At 43.1% G+C, this 21,376-nt stretch overlaps 1 protein-coding gene across 8 annotated transcripts in view; it reads left to right on the forward strand.

The window, feature by feature from the left end:
- LOC110989242 (uncharacterized) overlaps positions 1-21,376 on the forward strand; it is a 515,163-nt gene that overhangs the window by 320,615 nt on the left and 173,172 nt on the right. For 7 of the 8 annotated variants that reach the window (XR_015425756.1, XM_087138535.1, XM_087138530.1 and 4 more), the window contains one exon: positions 4,681-4,733. The exons of the other annotated variant lie outside the window; for it this stretch is intronic. Coding sequence is in view for 6 of the 7 variants with exons in the window: in XM_087138535.1 (XP_086994661.1) it covers positions 4,681-4,733 (53 nt within the window). In the remaining variant the exon portion in view is untranslated. The remainder of the gene's footprint in view (positions 1-4,680; positions 4,734-21,376) is intronic. 8 annotated transcript variants of the gene reach the window in all.

Raw genomic sequence — 21,376 nt, forward strand, 5'->3', positions numbered from 1 at the left:
TTCCAAGCCCTCCCCCAGGACATCAGGGTCTCCTATACCTGAAGACCCCCCGTCCCCCATGGCATTATGGTCACCTATACCCAAAGCCCCCCAAACCCCCACCGCCACAGTATACCCACCGTACCTGGGCCCCACCAACTACGGAGCATCCTGCATTCGGCCAACATCAAAGTACATCATTCAGCACCCTACAAGCTGCAGGCTGCACTTCGCACCCACAAGGACAAGCACCCACCATGTAGTCGCCCCAGTGTATATCGCATTCCATGTGAATGCAGCCAAGTATACATCGGAGAAACCGGACGGAACCTCCCCACCAGACTCCAAGAACACCACTCGCATGGCCGACGAAGAGAAACGACAAGTCGGCCATCATCAAACATGCACACTCCACGGACCACCGCATCAAATGGGACAAAGCAGAACTCATCGCCCCCATCCAGAACTGGCTCCCAAGGAGAATCTGAGAAGCCATCGAGACTTTTTCCGGGACAGCACCGTACCCCAAGACATCGGTTTCAAGCTAAGCGACATCTGGCGCCCACTACTAGCACCCAAGCAGACACCCACTCCAGGGTAGTAGGGTCCCCTATACCCGAAACCCATGCCCCCCACCGTGGCCAAAGGGAACAGGGCCTTATAATAAAAGACCGTACTCGGAACAAAAGATCAGGCTGCTGGGAATTACTGACATTTTTTCACTTTCAAAAGTGGAGATAATCCAGTCTTGTTTTGATACAGTATACACGGATTGGGGCATTTAGAACGAGCAGATTACCACTGGGGACAAAAGCGCTCCACCACCGCAGTGATGAGCCACACAGCACCGCTGCATGTTAATCTGGCCCCTATTGAAAAGAGGTCAGCAGGACACTGAGCCAGGTTCATGAACAAAAGAAAGTTATATAACACCACACAATCTGGCTCTTTTTACAAGGCTGCAGGCCTGGCTGAAATACTCAGGCATCAGTAGATTTTGTCTGTCAGGCTAGAGTGGACACCAGACAGTCCTTCACCTGTTTGTAAGTGTCCAGTAAATGAAGATAGGAATTTATAAAGAATTTTGAAACAGAAAAATGATAAATATCCCGGGCCAGCATCATCAACATTGATAACTGCCCTGGCAGGAAGTGATTAAAGGAACATCAGCTTGAAACTCTAGCCAACTTCATTGGCCACAATTGCGAATACTACCAGTTGCCAGATACTGTACAGCGGGTCACCAAACTGTCAAGACTTTTCCTGAGTTTGGAGAGGGGCAACCTGCCTTCCCAGCAGGGCAAATCCTTGGACGACATGCATGTAACTGGAGGTAGGGGCACCCTATACTCAAACCATGTTTCCCGTCTTCTGTCTACCCAACGCTCGACTTCAATCCAAGTCAACCAAACCCAGACTCACACTTTGTAGGGCATCATACCCTGCCAGAAACATTATCTTTCTTCCTAATCCCCCTCCCAAAAAAAGGAGGAACAGACCAGTACAAAGAAAGAACGGGCCAAAAATCACTCCAATAAATGTATCTTACCCAAAGAACTCCAAAAATAATGTTTCATTTTTGCCGGCCACCTCCCCCCTCATTCCCCCACCCCAACAAGACTTTTGTTGTAACACAATGAAGTTGTAGCCAAGTTAAGCTATGATATACCGCACCAGCCATTCTCTTGAGACTTTATACCATATTGATGATGAACCCTATAGTAGTGTGCCAATACTGCAACCTAATTTTATCAGCCCAAACAACCAAGAACTTGTGTGTGATGTCCTCGGTGTTATTGGCTGCACTCACATGGACGAAAAGTCCTCCGTCTGATAGTTTGGGAAGTATGCCCTCCATCTGCAGTGTCTACATGTATGGCTGTACGTGTGCATGTAAACATACTGTACATGAGTGTGTGCATAGTCAATTGATGGTTGTTACATTTATTTTAGAGATTAGAAGCTATGTTAGTCATTGATTAGTTTTCGTATAATTGTGTAGATACAGCCTTCAACTTCATAATCATTACTGATTAATTTGGCTTAAAATCTCATTGGATTTATGTCATTTGTTAAGATTCCCTGTATGGCAATATAAGCACCCACATACAGCTAGTATATGTATGCTGCCAGCTGCACAGAACTTTACCATATCTTAGCCACAACCTATTAACCAAGTACATCCTTGTAGAATGTTGATATGTTGCTGTAGAATGTCACTATAGCAGTTGGCTTATGGATAATTCCTATCTGCTACACAGCATTGTTTATCCATATAGTGCCTCTTGTGTGAAAGGTCCTACGTGGAATTCAATTCAGCAATTGATATGTGGTCACTGCAGTACCGCCTTACTGTGCTAACAGGCTGTTGTTACTGAGTTTTTCAGATGAGAGTGACCAACTGGAAGGATTTTATTATGTTTTTAGTAGGGATCCGTTTTCAGAACACAGGCCTCAGCAATCTTTTGTTTTTCTTGTTTAAAAGAAAGGCTAGTTCTGAAGCCTGGAAAAAGACACTCTGTCCCTGACTATAGTCAGTGAATAGAAAGACAATATTCAAATCGAGCCTTTAGATTTTAGTTTAGTTTAGTATGAACTACATGCATTAATTAACTGATTATTTACTTTCGTTTATTCCCTTTGATGTTAATAGCATAATCCTTGACCCTATGCAACTGATACAGGTTGTTGCACCTTTGCTAAGTTATCTCTGTCTTCCGTCAAGTTAAGCATTCTTGTGCCTTGTACATTCACTTTGGGTTTAATGTTGTAATTGAATTTAACTTTCATACTGTTATTTACTTTATTATTTTGATTTATATTTTGCTTTGTAGTTTACTTTGCTTGATGAAGTTCCTTGGCTAAACTTCATTGTTATTACACAAAGATGTTTCTTTTTGTATCTTTCAGGATTTTTATTTGTAGGGATACACCATAATAAAGAACTTGGCAGTCAAATGTACACCATCCTTGCTGGCTACATTTTTAGCTGTTTTATAAGCATTCTCGCAGTGGAACTGAACTCCCAAAAGACAGACTTCTTTTTTCTAAATATGAAGAGAAGCTGCCACATAGTCATAACGGGTAACAATGACCAATTGCCTGTTTAATAACCTTTTTTAAGAAAAGTAATATAACTGATCTTTAATTGCATGCTGGCAATTCCGCACAATCCAGAATATGATTTTATTTTGGTATTGATAGCACCATCCTGGGAGGACAGTAATTGCCCTGATTTGGTTTGTTTTGTTTTTTGTTTTGTTTTGTTCTGGTTTTGTCAAGCACCTTTTTTGCCATGATCTGAGCAAGTTGGTGTCTCGAAGATAATTTATATTTTTTTTATTTATTTATATTGAAGATATTTACATTTATTATCCAAGCATTATTATTTTATGGATGGTGAAGGCAACATGTCTTGGTTTGTAGTGTGTGTGTAGGGAAGTTTGTAATCAACAGTATACCGTAACAGAATTGATAATGAAAGTATACACATGTAATGTTGAGTTATTAAACGGGCAAGCCGAGATTCTGTGGCAAATATACGCCATGGAGGCTTGCTGACATAGGTTAGGCTTGCTGTTGCACCATGTACAAGAAAATCTCTGTGTGGTTCTGAGAAGAACTGATGGTGAACAATCGACATTCCAAACAATATGCTCTGTTCATCTTCAGGAGGGTGACCTGCTTGCCGACATTCTCTCAACTAAAGATCAGGCATGGCTTTCCTTTGTGGTTGACATGCCGAAGCATTTTGCAGTCATTCACCCTTCAACAAGTGGTCTCAGTACAAAATATATAAACTAAAATAAAATAATAAAACACTCGTGGCAATAAAGCAACTACTTGGGAAATATGTTCAGGTTTTGAATTGTGGGAAAACATGTCCAAGTAGTTTTTTAATCATTTATTTTTATAAATTGTCAAAGTGTGCAATTATGGCAGTGTTAAGGTAAAAGTACCCAGGTTTTATTTAAATAAATTGTTAGCATAAGCACTTGTTGCATTTAAAGTGCCCATCTTGCCTTGATGGGTGGTTTTGTTTCCATTTACAGTTTCCTGTTTCTATTGTCTGTTGCCCCTGTGGGGCTCACGTTTTGCATTTTGCAAGAATTGGAATGGAATGATGGATAGAGAATCAGTGTGAACTATACAAAACAAGTTTGATGGAAAAGTTATTTAGTAAGAATTTGAATATTAACGTTCAAAATGTTAAAACTTGTTTTCTTTATTTGTAAACAGTATGCGAAGCACCCACTTGTACTGTTTTGGCTTCCCAACTGTTTTAACAAACGGCAGATGAAACAACGTGCTCTTTACTAATTTGATTAAGTGGGCAAGTAGTTTCGGCATATTATTTAAGTCATGTGGCAAATTATGAATGATGTGACTAGCATCCAGTTGTTAAACAGTGGGTGTCCATGATGAATGGTTGTCAGGCAAGCCAAGGATTTTGGGCAGCTGTGCCCATTGTTATAGGTAAATAGTTGGACAATTTTGTCTGCATGTGTTCTCTTTTCTCAAGGTTTAAGAAAGTTCATTAATCAAGTTAAACAATGGTCCAGCTACCCTGGAGATTTTTTAGAAGAGGGGGCATTCAGATACCCCTCTCTGATTTTTGCATGTTACACAGAATTCTTTTAATGTTCATAATGATATCCCACATATAAGCCTAATTCTAATATCCTTTCTCCATACATATAGAGTCTCAAAAGAAGTGAAAGTGGACAAAGGAAAAAATTGCTGGAAGACAAAAGGTAAGGGTTAATCGTTATAAAAGTACCAATACACATATATTCAAATGCGCTTTCTATAAAACAGTAGCATTCAACACAAATTAATAAAGAAAAGTCAAAATTTAAAAGTGAATATAAAAATATTACAACACATGAAAATGAGACTCTGGATCAAAAGAATCAACAAAACATAGATCTTAAAAACAACCCCCTCCCCTCACAAAAACATTCCAGCATGCTGACAATGATATTCACACTCTATTTAACACTCTGTGATCCGTTCGCGCTGATACCTAAGGGGAGGACCTAAAAGAAGGCCTGCCCAAACAAATATATTTTCAACAATGTCTTAAAAGTGGCCAAACTGTTAGCCCTTCTAATATGTTTGGGAACGGCATTTCAAAGTTTTCCAACAGCAGTAACAAAGGCCCGGTCCCTAAGAGTAACCTTAGTATTGTGAGAGGGGTATTCCAACAGAGTATCATCAAGAGAGCTGCCAAGAATGTAAAAAAAAAGAGGTTTTCTTTACGACAAGTTGGCAAGAGCCAAACCATGAAAACATTTATAGGTCAACAGTTTTGTTTAAAAATTCATTCTAAACTTCATGTGAAGCCAGTGCAGCTTGAACAGCAATGGTGAAACATGATAACCTACACAACTTGTAAACAAGTCGAGCACAGGTATTCTGTACCTTAAACGTACACCATATATTATTTTGATTGTAATTTACATGGTGAGTGATCTCATCTGTAGGTCTACAGATTGAAAGAACGTCATGTTTTATTTCTGTGTGTTTGGCGTACTGTACACAATTTGTACTGTCCTAAATACCTGTTAAACCAAATAGATAAGAATCGAAAGAACAAAAGAAATGCTGTATGATTAAAAATTACAAAATTAGTATAAAATATGGAAAAGAAATACCAATCTAGGATGTTAAAGTACGGTCCTCCCTCTGTAGACTGTACAGATGATACCTCTTAGCATTGCGTACCATCATAGTAACCATTGTATTCCAGCATGAACAGGAAGGGATCAGTAACGTAACAATGCTGAGTCATTGATGGATGGCACGTAAACAAAGACCCGACATGTGCAGTTTTGTCCACATAGATGGTGGGAATTCACAGTGTATTCAAACAGTTACACTGTGAACACATATACATGTGTATGTACAGGTACATGTAAGGTCTTGGTTCGGTGTACATGCATCAATTCCCGATGCAGCACAACTTGCATGCCTGTATTACAGCCAAAACCACTAAATAAAGTTACGTGTACATGGTAAACGAAAAGCATAATTTCCCTCAAATATGCATTAGACTGAAGGAAACATCAATGCAGAATGTAACTACTATGTACAAATCCACAGTATAACTGTAACAGTAGCTGAACAGTACACCATTCAATCCAGCCGTCATCTCACTGATCCTCAGAATGAAATAGTTCTAAGGTAGTGTTTGGCATATTGATCAGAACTGTGTAACTCCCATGGAACGGACCATTATTCGCAGCCCGTTAGGAAAGTATTAGTGTGTCGTGGCTGCCATTTGGATGGTTTGATGTTCAAATGGTCTGAACCTCACTGTGAAGTCCAAGAGAGTTCTTTTTAATCTGACAATATGGCGGCCCTATCAAACCAATTATATTCGTTTAGTTCAGCGTGTTCAACATGAAATAACTAGGATTATTTTTAATAAACGCTCTACCCTGTAGAGGAAGTCACTTACAGGAACATTAAATCGATTAACATTGATTCTTTGACAGCTGATTTAGATTCTTCTAAGCTATGTACGAATGCCCTTCAGAATCTTGAAGGGCTTGTCAAGTGTTATAAAAGTACACTAGAAAGCATCTTCAATAAACATGCCTCATTGAAGTCTAAAACGGTCACAGTTAGGCCTCGTCTGCTCTGGTTTGATCAAGTAGTTAAGTCAGCAGTTAGGCTGAAGAGAATGGCAGAAAGAAAGGGGCGGCGTACTGACAAGGCTTGTGATCGTTTAGATTACAAGATTCAAAGAAATAAGGTCACTTAAATGGAAAAAGCCTGTTGCGATATTTACCGAGAATTCATTGAGAGTAATAGTTCTAATCAAGCAAAGTTATTCAGAGCATCGAAAAAGCTACTAAAACACACTAATAATGCTCCTTTCCCACTGTATACCAACAAGCTGGCTCTTGCTAATGACATGGGTAGCTTCTTTGAGAAGAAAATATCTAATATCCTAGTTAGGCTTGATAATTTAACTTCAGCCGTAGCAAGCCTAACTTCCTATCTAGTACCTGAATTGCCTTTGTTGTGTGGCATTTTGTTTGACCAATTTCAACCAATAACAAGGTCACAGGTTGTAACTTGTGAAGTCCACAAAGAAATCATGTGATCTGGATCCAATGCCTCTAAAGCTGGTGAGCGATTGCAGGGATGTCTTGCTTCCAGTTATTACCCGGATTATCAACTCTTCCTTAGAATCCGGTATATTTCCAAGGGACTGGAAAGAAGCTTTAGTGTGTCCCTTGTTGAAGAGAGACAACCTTGATCCAATTTTAGAAAATTATCGACCGATGAGTAATCTCCAATTTATGCTTCTAAACTATTTGACATCATTGAAGACGATTTGCCTGATGTCCATTGTTATGCAGACAACACAGTTGTGTTTATCATTTAAACCTGATGACACTTCCTGCCAAACTGCTCTAGCTGCAATGGAAAGTTTTATTTTGGACATTAGAAATTTGATGCTGCAAGACAGGCTTGTGATCAATGACGCTAAGTGTGGATTCCTGATTATTGGAACCAGGCAACAATTGCAGAAAATAAATATCTATATATATAAATATCCCTCCATCAACGTGCATCAGGATTTGGGATCGTGGTTTGATTCAGAAATGACAATGGACACCCACATCACTAAGGCTTGTTGTGCAGCATTTTTCCACCTTCACAATCTTAGTGCATTAGTAAATTCCTCTCTCCCGATTCGCTTTCAGTGTTAATTCACGCATTTGTGACGAACCGTCTGGACTATTGTAATAGTCTTTTGTATGGTTTGTCAGCAGAACAGATAATGAGATTACAGCAAGTCCAGAATGCTGCACCTAAGACTTATTACTAATACGCCCAAGTTTCAGCACATAACACTAACACTGTATCATCTGCACTGGTTACCTGTTTTGTACAGGATCAACTTCAAAATAATCCTGTTAACATACAAAGCCATCCACTGTCTTGCTTCTAGATACTTAATGAATCTTGTCATCATTAAGAAGGAGTCTAGATATCATCTCAGGTCAGCAAGCAACGGTCCTTTGTTAAGTTACCCTAACGGTAAAATGCTACCCACACTTGGTGACGGGGCATTTGCAATGGCTGCTCCGAAATTATGGAATGCCTTACTCCATTACTTCTATTCGCTAAATTCTCGATCGCCAGCAGTGCACGCGCTCTCACTCACTTGACTCCTGTGAAGGTGGCCGCCATGTTCTGCCTCTTTTTCCTGGCACCATTACCATCGGACATGTTTAAGTCCGGCTCCAAAATTTCGAGACTTTTTCCTTCACTTGTGGTTTTTGGTGTCATTTCTCGATCACCTTGTTTGTTTGTCCATTCTCGTTCTTACAGAATGGTAAGACAGTTCCTTTTTCCCTATATTTATATATATTTTTGCCGTTCCTTTGGAGACTTCGCGTAGGTGAAGCTGTTTGTACCTTGTATATATTTCTTGATTCAGAATACAATTGAACTTGTTTGTCTATTTATTCTGCTTGTTATTTCTTCTTGTCTGTATATACCTTGATTAGCTTTGCCCCAGTTGTGGCATTTTGTACATTTTGGTTTTGTTTGTTCTTCTTTCTACTGGTTTTTCACCGGAAATTTTGGCATTTTTCTTTTGCTTTGCTTCTCTCTATTCTGTGCATTAGATTTAGCTCTAGAGTGGGAAAATTTTAGAGTTTGTTCTTCTAACCCTGCTCCAAGTACAGCAGTTTGCCCGTTCGTGGGCCTGGGATCGCTTGGTTGGTAATGACAGTTGTGCGGTGGTTTCAGTCCTTGTTAACTAGGAAATAGGACAGTGTGTAGATTTACTATTTCCTTCCGTTCAGTTCGGTTCAGGGTACGACCGTGCGATACTCGCATTGCGAGTTCACTCTTCAATTTCTTCGCGACTCGCAGCAGTCTGTCGGCCGGTCCCCATGTGCAGGATGATGTATCCGGTCGATCAGCTGCACGCCCACGGGCCTTCTTCGAGTTTCAAGCATCTTACGCCCATCCACGCACCCCCTACTGGCCTTCTGGGGCATTGCAGAGTCTGTTCATGGGACCGCTATTAGGTGACTTATAGTCATATCAGCTTTCGAGCTGCTGCAGCTCGGTTTACCGTCCGGTTCCAGTAATGCCGCCTGGGCAATTTTAGTGTCTTAAATGCTCCCTGGGGACCGTCTTCTAGCTCCCAGCAATCTACTAGCCTATCTACACACCCCTGTACTGGCCATCTGGGGTGTAAACAAGTCCACCAAACAGGTGGCATGGGCAACTCGCTTTGGCTTGCTGTCTGGTCCGGCAACACCATACTGCAGGGTTCTGTGAGCGGTCATGGCATTGGTTGGTTGTCCCTGCCATTGTACCACTCACTAACAGTCTTACTCCACATCTGTGCCCGCTCAGTCCATCCACCCACCTTAAGTCCGGGGTGTATCTCATCCCGGCCACTGCTACAGTGTTGTTGCTGGGCCGGCTCAGTTATCCATGGTACAGTGCTGCCTTGTTTATTCCTGGCACTGGAGATCAGACCGTTTCTCTTGACAGTCGCAGTGTTTGGCGTGACCCCGCCCACTTCACATTACATGTCATGTAGTCTGTGTAACAGTTGGTATCTTCCTACGTCGACCATTTCTTGGGGGCATACATCAGTTGCGGCCGAGCAGGTTTTGTTTTCTAGCCTTTTGGGAAATTTCCCTGTCACCTACCCTCGATTGTGGCTTCTCATGCGGGTTGGGTGCCTTAGAAATCAGCAGGCTCATTCCGCTCTCAGTCCACTCAGGGTTTGCTTTCCGTTACGGCACCTGGTTCAGATCCTATGGGAGTGTCACCTACTCCTCGGGCTGCAGCCCCCCTCCCCCTAGCCTTTAGGCTTGCTTCACCATTGGGGTTTTTTGGCCTCCTGCTATTTCTGACCCGATTCCTGTGGACACACAACCCATTACCCCCATCCGGCCAACCTTCTTCCCAGCGGTCTGACTCGGGAAATTCCTCAGGAAAAAATGCAAATCATCTGAGGGTTTTGTCTTCCTCACCTCATTCTCCAAAACATCCGGGGAAGAAACATCGTGCTTCAAAGGCTCTAGCTCTCCCTAGACTAAAGATACAGTACGTGCCCTTTCTGAGTCTATTTCAGAACTTGTCTGGCAATATCCACCTCCTCCTCTGGCTTCTTACGCCTGTTTGGACAATTCTCCGGCCGAGCCTCAAGGTGTCTTTCACCACACGAGGCCCTCTCAATCCATGATGGATAAAAGCTGTACGATGGGTTTTGCCCCTGGCCCTGAGCTTTCCTTGTATATTTCTTGTTCTGGTCAATCTCTGGACAAGGATGAGCCACTTTCGGTGAACAATCTTTCACTGTCCAAGTCTCGCTTACGTCTTTTACAGCAAGAAAGGATACAAGTCCTGGGGCTGCCTTCACCGTCACTAGCTAACAACAGGAGGCGCCCTACATTCAAGTGTCGTTTACCGGCAGAGTCCTCATCTGCCCCCCTTTTTCTGGAGTTTCCCTGGATCGTTCTTGCATAGATGCTATGGACAGACTGGCAAAGGCCAAGTGGTGGAATTCGTCCCTGCGTTGTTTTTTTTTCAAGTTCCCATTGGGCAATTATGATCAGTATCTCTCGGTGCCAGAGTTTCCAGACGCAGCTAGAGATAATTATTTTTTCCGAACAGGGGCAAAGCTCTTAACCTATTTTAAGATAGGAATCTCCAGCGAATGGAGTCGGCTTTGAAAGATGTTGACATGGCTGCTCGCTTGGGCAGTTGCTGCATGTCCTTTCTCCTCCTCACTGAGTTCTTGTCCCGGGCTTGCGAGGAGGACTCTGATATTTCTCCCGAGTTTGTAACCATGGCCTTTCACTGCCTTGACGATTCCTTCCTCGTCTTGAGTTCACGAGTGCCCCTCCATCCAACACAGTACTGCAGCCAACTCAAATCCCCATAAATCAGTCCAAACGCAAAGCTTTGGAGTCGGAAATCGTGAACCTACTGCAGAAACGGGCTATCGTTCCAGTTCCCACACTCCATGCCTGCATGGGTTTCTGGTCCACCTTTTTTCTATCTCCAACGAAGGATGTGGGAAATAGAGACCAATTCTCAACCTAAGGCCACTCAACCAATTCATTCATCCCAAGAGGTTCCAGATGGAGACCCTCAGCACAGTTCTTCCGGCTGAGGCATCCTCCATAGACCTCAAGGATGCTTATCTTCCTGTACCCATTCATCCCGACGATCGCCGATTTCTGCACTACTTGTATCAAAATCAAACCTACGAGTTTCGCACTCACCCATTCGGTCTTTCCACCAGACTGAGAGTGTTCACCAGAGTGGTCCAAGCGACGGGGACTTGTCTTCGTCGCGCTGACATCCTCATCTTTCAGTAGCTGGATGACTGGTTAATCTTAGGTTGATCAAGAGTCGAGGCTATTTCAGCCAGGGCGACGGTTTGCACTCTTACAACTCATCTCGGGTTCCTAATCAACCATGACTAGTCAAGGACAAGCCGCTTGTTGGAAAGTCCCCTCAACATTTACTTCTTGTTATCTCAGTGATGTTTTGCAGGGGGATCATTCTCATGGACTGGCCGTGCTCAAGACAGGATTTCAGTAGGTCCAGTTACAGCCGGCCGTCCCCTGCAAGTGGGTGCACTCAAGACATTTACATGGTGAATTGTTCTTTGTGCTTACCTCTTGCAGTCTGTCATTTTTGTTCATTGCAGGCTGTCCGTGACTCCTCCTGGGGTTCAGGGTTGTCAGTGTACTCTCGCCTTCCCGTCGTCTTGTGGTTCGGCGGTGCTCTGCATATGTATTGGTAATCTGCATAGGTTGCAGGCAGTAGACTCTCCCCCACCTAGAGTCGGGCGAGTCTACTACTGCATACCTACCAGATAACCAATTTCCCTCCCTCCTCCCCTCATGACCTCGGCACACTTTGCGCGTCGAAAAAGAGGAAGAACATGGTGGCTGCCTTTGCGGGAGTCGAGTTAGTGAAGGCGCAGTGCTGGTGATGTATTTAGCAACTGGAAGTAATGAACTAGGAAATAATGCATTATGTATTGGTAATTTGGTAGGTATGCAGTAGTTGACTTGTCCCACTCGAGGTGGGGGGAGATTTTCAATTATTTATCCATCAATAGTCGTAGAACTGACACACTTCAGTTTACTCATCCATTTGCCAGAACTGATGCTTTTAAAAATTCGTTGTTTTTTTTCTTGGATTTTCCCGCATGTGGAGTTTGCTCCCCCAACAAGTTAGAGATGACTTTCTTTTTAATTTGAACAGTTTTAAAATGATGCCTCAGCAGGTTTTAGTGGTTATATATTGTGACAAAACTGGGTAGCTGTGTAGACTTGTGTTCAGTCTGGGTCATAAACCACTTGCTGCCGGGTGCTTTTTTTAACCGTTATATGGGCTGCTGGGCCGTTTTTCCATATTTTCGTTTTTCAAAAATCTTAAAAAATTCATGTCATTTTTCTGAACGTCTAAACCCCATAAAATGAGTGTCCCATGGCAAGTCTAGCCCTCACAAGCAACTTCCATTGACCATTTGGTTTTGCGGCCACGTCGCCCACTCTGTATAGAGCCCCGATTGTGTGCGTTACATAAGGGCTCGTTTGTTCCGGGCCTTGGCCCGGCGCGTTGCTATGCTGCCGTGTTGCTATGCAGAGCGATTGACGGTCAAGACCTCAGTGTGTAATATGCGGTGAGTGAATGGGAAACTGTGCCCATGTGCACTGGGCTTTGTCAACTGCTCAATGAGTGCGGGCAATGACGGACAGATGAATCATGCTGTAAAAAATGGGGTCTAAAAGTGTGTGCTTTTGGCAGCGCTGCTGCATTTAACTTTTGCTATTACTTTGCTAGTAAAATAAATTTCCACTCTTTCTAATCAAATAAAAAGCAAAACTCATAAAAAAAAGGCAAGAATGAGCAAACTCCTAACACCAGTGCAAGGAATGAAAAGGATGAATATACAACATCCTTAAGGCAGTACTTTCCAGAAACTTTGTCTTTTTGTCATTTTTTGAAAGGTTGAAAACATGACCAATTAGTAAAACCATTACAAGGAAATGGGCCACTTTTTCAAGAGATGAAAATACAACATCCTCAAAGCAGTGCTTTCCAGAAACTTTGTCTTTTTTGTCATTTTGTTGAAAGGTTGAAACTATGACAACTCCTAAAACCACCAGTAAATGACATATTGTTTTACACCAGATAAGTGGAGCATCAAGTCATGAAAAACACAAAATATAATGTCCATGAAAATGTCCATGAAAGTAAATGTTCAAAGTGTCAATTAGTGGACAGTATGGTACTCCTTGAAGCAGGGGGCGACGCAGAGGGGCTGGTGGCACGTGTCACACTCGAAGTGTGTCTTCTTTTGCCGACCACAGGAAACGCAGAGGACACACCGCCGGTAGCGAAAGTTGCCATAGCTGGTCCTCTCAAAGTCCACGGGGAAGTGTCGGCCGACAAAGCGGGAGTTGGTGACTGGTGGAGTATCGTGCTGAGGGCAGAACTCGGGCAAGGGCTCGTCGAACAGCAGCTCACGGACAAGACTCAAGCGGTAGTCGAGGAAGGTAGCCGAAGCGGGCCCTCTTTCTGGGGTTGTAGGTAGCGAAGCGGAGACGCCTGTAAAACTTCAACAGGGAGTCGTCGACGGAAATGTCCCGTTGAGGAATGTAGACAGTGGCAAACTTCTGAGCAAGATGGTCGAAGACTGGGCGCACTTAAAAGAGGCAGTCGGTGCAGTCCTCTGGCATGGCGGTGTCATCATTGAAGTGCAGGGACTGCAGGATGGCAAGGAAGTGATCTCGGGACATGACGGACGGGAATAGGCTCATCTTCAGTAGTGGGTCGGTGGACCAGAAGCTATGACGGGTGGGGTGCTTCGCAATGCCCGTCATTATGCAAAGGCCCAGAAAGGCCTTCAGTTCTCTAGTGTTCAGATGAGTCCATGATCACATGTGCGCTGATGTCGTTGCGGGCTTCTGCACTGCATACCGGTTGGTCTCTTGCACTATCTTGTTGTAGAGAACATCGTCAAAAAACAGTTCAAAGGCTTCACTGCAGGTCAAGCTGCGATGCAGGCGGGGATCAATGGCACCACCATTACTAGTGAAGCCGTAGTTCAGCGGTGTACTGTCTTCATCTGTCCACCGGAACGGTGCGGCACTGCTGCTGGTCGACGCCGCGGTCTGTGTACAGGACTGTCTCTTGCGCTTGGCATATACCACCAAGGGTACATCACTGTTGTTACGTGCGACTAATTCAAAAGAACCAAACTGAAGTAGGGCACAACAGAGACGAACATGACAGCATAGAAAAGGAAAACAGCAACTATATTTACAGAAATTTATTCAGTTTTCATACGAAAAATAATTAAGCAATTTAAATCTAGGTTTCTATTTGTTTATACAATTAAATAATTACATATAGGTTGTTGTCAAGGACTTGATTGGGTGCATGCTGTCAAGTTGAGTATTGGTATTCTGTTGCGGAGGGGCAACTCAGGCACAGCTGGCTGAAGCACTGGCTGGTGCACCGGGTTGGTCTGATCCAGGTCATGTGAGGTGAGCCTCAGAACCGGTCTGGTCCCAGGCCATCTAGGTAGAGCCTCAGAACCAGTCTGGTCCTAGGCCATCTAGGAAGAGCCACAAAACCGGTTGGTTTGGGCCATCAACTTGAAGGAGAGAGAGAACAGCAGAGACTCGCTGTCTGTACATGCAATGCATGTGGCAAGCCGTCAACTTGAAGGAGAAGATGAAGGTTGGCGACACCCATCAGTTGAAAAAAAGAACAGAGCCCCGGGCTGAATGGGTGGCTGTGGTGTGATGAGTGCCCCCAAGCATGGTACAACCCACTTCTTAAATACATGTGCACCCAGCAAATAATAAAAGAGCCATAACATAACCGGTCAGCCCACTGGGCAACATCTTAACAAAAGAATACTGGATACAAAGCACAATACATGGGGTCTGCTGCAGAACAGGTTAGACTTAAAATACCACAAATGTCTAAAGAAAGAATTAAATCAAAAACAGCAGGCGAATTATAAAGGAAGAAATGTCCCATCTGTAACACTGTCAATTTCTGTACTTGACTGTACTTGAGCAGTTGACGGCGGTGATGAAGAAGACGAAGAACCTTCAACTGAACTGAGATAAAACTCGCTTTCACTGGAAGAACTGGACTCTCCGGATATAACTTCAGCCATGTTGTCTGTGCTCTGATAACACGGATACCCAATATGAACACATGTAGCCACTGCACGGCGATTTTATTCTCAAGCAGCAAGGGCCGTGCCCTGTCAGTCAACGTGGCAAAGGCCAGCAGCGCTCGGGCCGGGTCATTCATGGGGCACAGGTGCATAATGAGCCTGCACAGCCCGCGCTTTGTCTTCAGTGCAGGCAGTGATAATCCGCTATGAGCGCCCGGCAGTGCAAACAAATGCGCTCTGCACAAACAATACACGGATTACCTCAGCTAATGTCAGTGCTCTGCACTGAAAGAATACAGGGATTGATTGGCAGTGCCCGGTAGCTCTCAGCAGCTCGTAATTTTATTACAGGCTTTTATAAGTTCCGTCACCCCGGCTATGAAATAAAGTCTCAATTCTCTGGCCCCAACAACCCATTATTTCCTTGGACCAATTTATTTACCTCCAATGATGGCCTAAACTTTTCAACTGACAGCGGCAAACCTTTTAAGAAACGCCTAGCAACTTTTTCGGAGACCCCAGCCACAAATATAAGGCCTATGCCTCCGGTACCGGAGCCCCCGGCTGGAAGTGGTTAATAATTCAGGCGCGTGGAAATCATACATTAAACATCACGCAGCAACCATCAGAAGCACACATTACCTCATGTATGGATGCTTGCTTGGTTTGCTAGGACTTGTCAAGATGGCAGCCTGCTTACAAGAGCTGTGCAGAGTTGTGGCATGTATACTGAGTTTTAAGTGTTAAATCTGACGTACGACTGCTTGTGGTTGGGGATCTACCTCAAGTGTGCCTGGTGCGATCGGTTAGTGTGGTGCTTGTTCTCAGTTGTGAGAGCTGCCAAGTATGTCAGATCTCATTGAAGATTGGGGGGATTGTTAGACAGTCCTGTTTATTTCAGAAGTGTTGGATTTATAGGGTTAGGGAACCCATGTGAACCAGTTAATTGGGGAATTAACAAAGCTTAGACTGGAGGGATCGTGTGCTGTTGTTCCATGCTTGTTGGCAAAGCGACAGTTGATTGCAGTCCTTGTCTCAGAGCTTGCTTTCCTCATTGAGGTTTACTGGGTGTAGGTTTCCGTTAGAGTCCGGTAAGGACTATTATAATTTCTTTCTTAATTGTCTGACCCTGTGTTATTTCATAATAACTCGAAGTGGGTGAAGTGTTTTTGAGTCACCTTGAACCTTCTTGCAGTTTGGGAAATGTGGTTGTCAAGGCAGCAGAGATTATTGTTGTATAAGTCTACACTGTTGTCCTTTATAATTACGAAGATTGTCTTTGCTTGTGTGGTCAAGACTCATTAGTTATAAGCCATCGGTAGATTATTTAGACTTGAGGGTTACCTGTAGACTTGAGGGTTACCTGTAGACTTGAGGGTTACCTGTAGACTTGAGGGTTACCTGTAGACTAGAGGGTTACCTGTAGACTTGAGGGTTACCTGTTGACTTGAGGGTTACCTGTTGACTTGAGGGTTACCTGTAGACTTGAGGGTTACCTGTAGACTTGAGGGTTACCTGTAGACTTGAGGGTTACCTGTAGACTTGAGGGTTACCTGTAGACTTGAGGGTTACCTGTAGACTTGAGGGTAACCTGTAGACTTGAGGGTTACCTGTAGACTTGAGGGTTACCTGTTGACTTGAGGGTGACCTGGTCCTTGAGGGCTACCTGGTTATTATGAGGGTTACCCTGATCACTGTGAGGGTTACCCTGGTGTTCATTATCATTTTGTTCTTAATTAATTGCTTTTGTATGTGAACAGTAACTGAAGTACTGACATCGAATAAACCAATTATATAATTGCATTTGGAATCACTGATAACCGTGAGATTTAGTCCAGTCCTGTATCACCTGTATTGATATTTATTGTAACCTTTATTGACATTGGAATCAATAACTTAATCACAGAGCTTTGGTAAACTTCCACCAAACGAACAGCCCCTTAGGCATAGTCCACCGTTCATTAACTGATATCCCCCCTTGCATTTGGATAGCCGCTCATTCTTGCATAAGGTTAAAGAAATATATTTGTGGGGTTTGGACAGGTCAATTCTATCTCCATCAGGCCAGTCTGCTGGTCTGCCACAAAAAGGGTCAGTTGTCCCGCCACAATGTTAAATGTCATTGTGTGGATGGACCATGCAGTCGCTGCTGGAGCTTGGGTTCCTTGGCTTGCTTCTCTGCATGGGTTTGGGTTAATTGCGGTTGGGTTTTATCTTTTGTCTTCCTGTTTGCATTATTCCTGTGGTCTATTCGTGGACAGGGGCTTGCAATCATTTTTAGTGGGGTTCTTTATAACTTATTTTTATAATAGGCTGTTTCTGATTTTTTTTCTTGTAATGTCTTGTTGTTGTTCGTTAGCAAAGCTGTACTGATGCAGTTGGAGTTGCCTCTCGATAAGCCTTAATTCAGCTTTTTAGGCAATCCTACGGCCCTGCATATGGCACAATTTTGTCAATTTGGGTCTGTGTTTTATGTTATTTAACTGGTTTCTTCAAGTTACTGGTTTATACTGCATGTATTTATATGACTCTCCATTTGCTGGTTTTATCTCATAATTTGTAATTTTTATAAATGTATTGTAATTTGTCCATGTTTCTTGCCCCCCAAAACCTGAATAAATAAAATCCTGCTGAGAGACGCCGTAATAAAATGCCAAACTTGTTTACTGTATCACAGAAATGCTACTTTTCTGGGTTTATCTGGATTTCCCTTTTTTGTTTTAACAGACCCCCAAAATTCTGATTTTCCTATTCTTCCCTTTCTGGCTCAAAAGGAAAAGCCAGAAAGGAAAACACAAACGAGAATGCATTCCATTTCCAGTTAAGTGATGGTCGCGCGTGGCATGCATGTGTAGAGCTCTTTCCCTGTAGCTTTTTCCGTAGCTGTGACGGAAAGTGTATAGGACTAGAGCTAGTCTAATTTTATTAATGAGTTGCAGTGCACATACCTGATTGGCTAGTGACTTGGTAACGTGTGCTGGCTAGGCATAGCGTAGTGTGCTGTATGCACATGGTCGTGCTACCGCAGCGAGCGCTGCGATCGCATTATAGGTGGTTGCGTGTTGGACTTCGCAGAGTGAAGTTGGTGAGTTGGCACGGAGCTAAGGCATTGTCAGCGCTGTGCGAAGTGTTGCGTGGTGCTGATGCGTTGCAAGTACGTGATTGTATAGACTGTACGTGGCTGACTAGTGTGTGTAGCTGACGCGTTGCAAGTACAAAGCTGTGAGAGCTGTACGTTGCTGATGCTGGCTCGCATGCACGTTAGGTGAAGCTCGTACGAAGTTGTACAAGTTGTATGTTGTTGACGCGGTGTGCATTGTTGATGCAGTGCATGTAGTGTGCATGGTTTACACAGCGGTGTGCATTGTTTACACAGAGGTGCGTTGCTTATGCAGTGGTGTATTGCTGACGCAGTGTGACTTTGTCGATGCGCTGTGTGTGGTTGATACACAGTGAATGGCTGATGCGCATGGTGCATAGTTGATGCATTGGCGTATTGCTGCTGCGGCCCTACGCTAAATTAGTGCTCAATCCAATTAAGTAAATACACAGGCAACCAAACCAATCTCCCAATCACTTCACTGTACATTTCATTTGTTGATTATTGTTGAATAAATTGAACGTCCTGTACCGACAGTTCTTCTGTCAAGGATTACTTTCTTTACAGGTTGATTGTGTAATTTAACAGAGACTAATTAACACTCAGTCACAATCGGCGGTATATTTCCTCCAAAACGGTCCCGCACCCTTTGCCTTGAGGTCGCTCTGTGTGGTCTCTCATCTGGGGAAAAGCCCTAGGTTGGGAAGATCGACTCTGCCACTAATAGTGCTTGGTTTGATCCCATCAACTCAGGGTAGGCCCTGGGATGCCCGCCACATAGCTTTAAAAACAAGGCTGTTTTCGTCTGCATGATTGTCGCAGCACACCGAACACGCACCTCATGTGAGCGTGTGCATTGATTTTCATTGTAAAGGAGACCAGTGGGTGTGTTAGTCAATTTGTGCTTGCTGCACTGTGCCACGTGCCGCTTACCTTTTGAGGCCGTTTAGTGTGCTGAGCACATGGCCTTTAATTCAAGTGTATTATGTCAGTCAGTGATTCCCCAAATGTAGAGGTTGTATGAATAGGAATATTGTACATAAGTCAGAAACTAACTACGGTACATCATGGTCGTGACGTGTATTTTTGCTGGCTACACCTGGCTGTCGATCAACATCTACAACCATGCTGCAATGTAACTGCACGCTTTGGAGTTAAAAATTTCACGATATATGTCTGCTTCATGCAACTGATTTCGTTATAATATGGAAAAATGTAGAATTTTAGATAGAACTGACAACTTCAAAGCCATTGAATCAAACGCGAAAAGTAAGTGGAACTTGACATGGTTGTAACGGAAGAGAACCCCTGTTGTTGTGCACTCCACACACTACACTCGGTCATGCACTTGAATGCTGTTTGCCAGGATTAACAAGTTTTTGGAGCAGACCCTGTGGTATCTCTGATATCAACAAATAAGACGGTTATTTTCACACCATGACATTCAGGACATTGATAAATTTATCTGTGATTAAGGAAACCGCGTTAAAATGAAAAACTAAAGAAAGGCAAATCAACACCCTTTATTTCCACTGTCATATGAAGTCAATCCATTTGTTTTGATGTATTTGAAAGTACTTGTGTTTGACATGCTGTACATGCACATGTACTTTAACATTTTGATTATTTTTGAAGATTTTATAATTTATTTAGCATTAATAAAAAGCATGAAAAGGCAATTTGAAATGAGTAGTTGAGGCACTGGAAAAATTTTCATTTCGATTCATTTGTCTGTGCATTGAAAGAAGTTCATACTGTTACCGCACACAACTACCATGCCTTTCACGTGTAACAGCTAACAAATGTAGCCAGTAAGGGGGGTCATTTGGCTGCCCGATTCTTTATTATAGCGTGTCGCTACAAATAAAAACCCCTAGCTAAGCAAACATGGAGTGGTCAAGATGATCTACAGTAGAAACTTAAGTTTGTCAACTTGCAAGAATACAATGGGCGAGGTGTTAACTCTGCCAGAGTTGAAAGTGGAATGACCCACAGAACACAAGGTGTGTAATTTACAGGTAAGCATGTGACTAACGGGCAAGTGAGGGTGCCATCTAGAGGAGACATGTAAATGGCCTGTTACACACGCATGGTGTCAAACAACAGCACACCATACTGGACTTCTGTAAGAGTTGTATACACTTTTCTTTTCTTAAAGTTGCACTTTTTAAGTTTCGCTGTCTTCCTCTTTATCTGCCCATCCCTCTTCTTGAAAATATTTGTCAAATTTAGCCTTGTGTTTAGGCATTACTCTGGTCATGGCTTTGTTTACTTCCATGCCTCTATTCACTTTGTTTTTAACCATATGCCGCCAGGAACCCGGTTTTGGGTACCTTGAGTTTGTATGCATAGCTGGGATGGACAAAAGAGCTGGGCCTTGTAACAAAAGACCATACTCGGAACAGAAGACCCGCTGCTAAGAATTGCGATCATTTTTCAGCTTGCATTTATCGGAGGTAATCTATCATTGTTTTGAAACAGTATACCACTGTTTTCGGCATAGTGTGCCCGTGGATTAGCACCGCGGACAAAATTGCTCCAGCTCCCCATTGATGAGCAATACAGTACCACTGCACACTAATTCACCCACGTTTTAAAAGACACCACTGGCATTCATTGGGAACAAAAGAAATTACATAACACCTCACAGTTCTGGGCTCTCTTTCCAGGGCAGCAGGCCTGGCTGAAATACTTGGGCATCAATGGAGGTTGCATGTCAGATTAGAGTACACACACGACAGTCATTCTTGTGGGTGTAAATGTCCATTAAATGAAATTATGAATTTTGAAGAATTTCGAAAAAGGAAAATCTTGGAAATTGCTCGTATGTAGGCACTGCATTTTTAAAAGCACCCAGCAGCATATGGTTATGGTCTTCCAAAATATCCTGGTGACTATCATCATCTTCTAGATGTAGGCAACTTGACAAAAATCCTTGTACTTGTTAAAAAGATTTGCTTGAGTGCCGATAAAGTCTTCCTTTTAGCTTTTTCCTTGGCTTGATCTTCATCCATATCCCTGTCTATGTACTTTTCATATTTGTCACTCCAAATTTGTCCCTTGGCCTCCACTGACACTTTTAACCA

Source organism: Acanthaster planci, linkage group LG06 (genome assembly GCF_054643075.1).
Source record: "Acanthaster planci isolate LZ-2023a linkage group LG06, COTS_SCS, whole genome shotgun sequence".
NCBI lineage: Eukaryota > Metazoa > Echinodermata > Asteroidea > Valvatida > Acanthasteridae > Acanthaster > Acanthaster planci.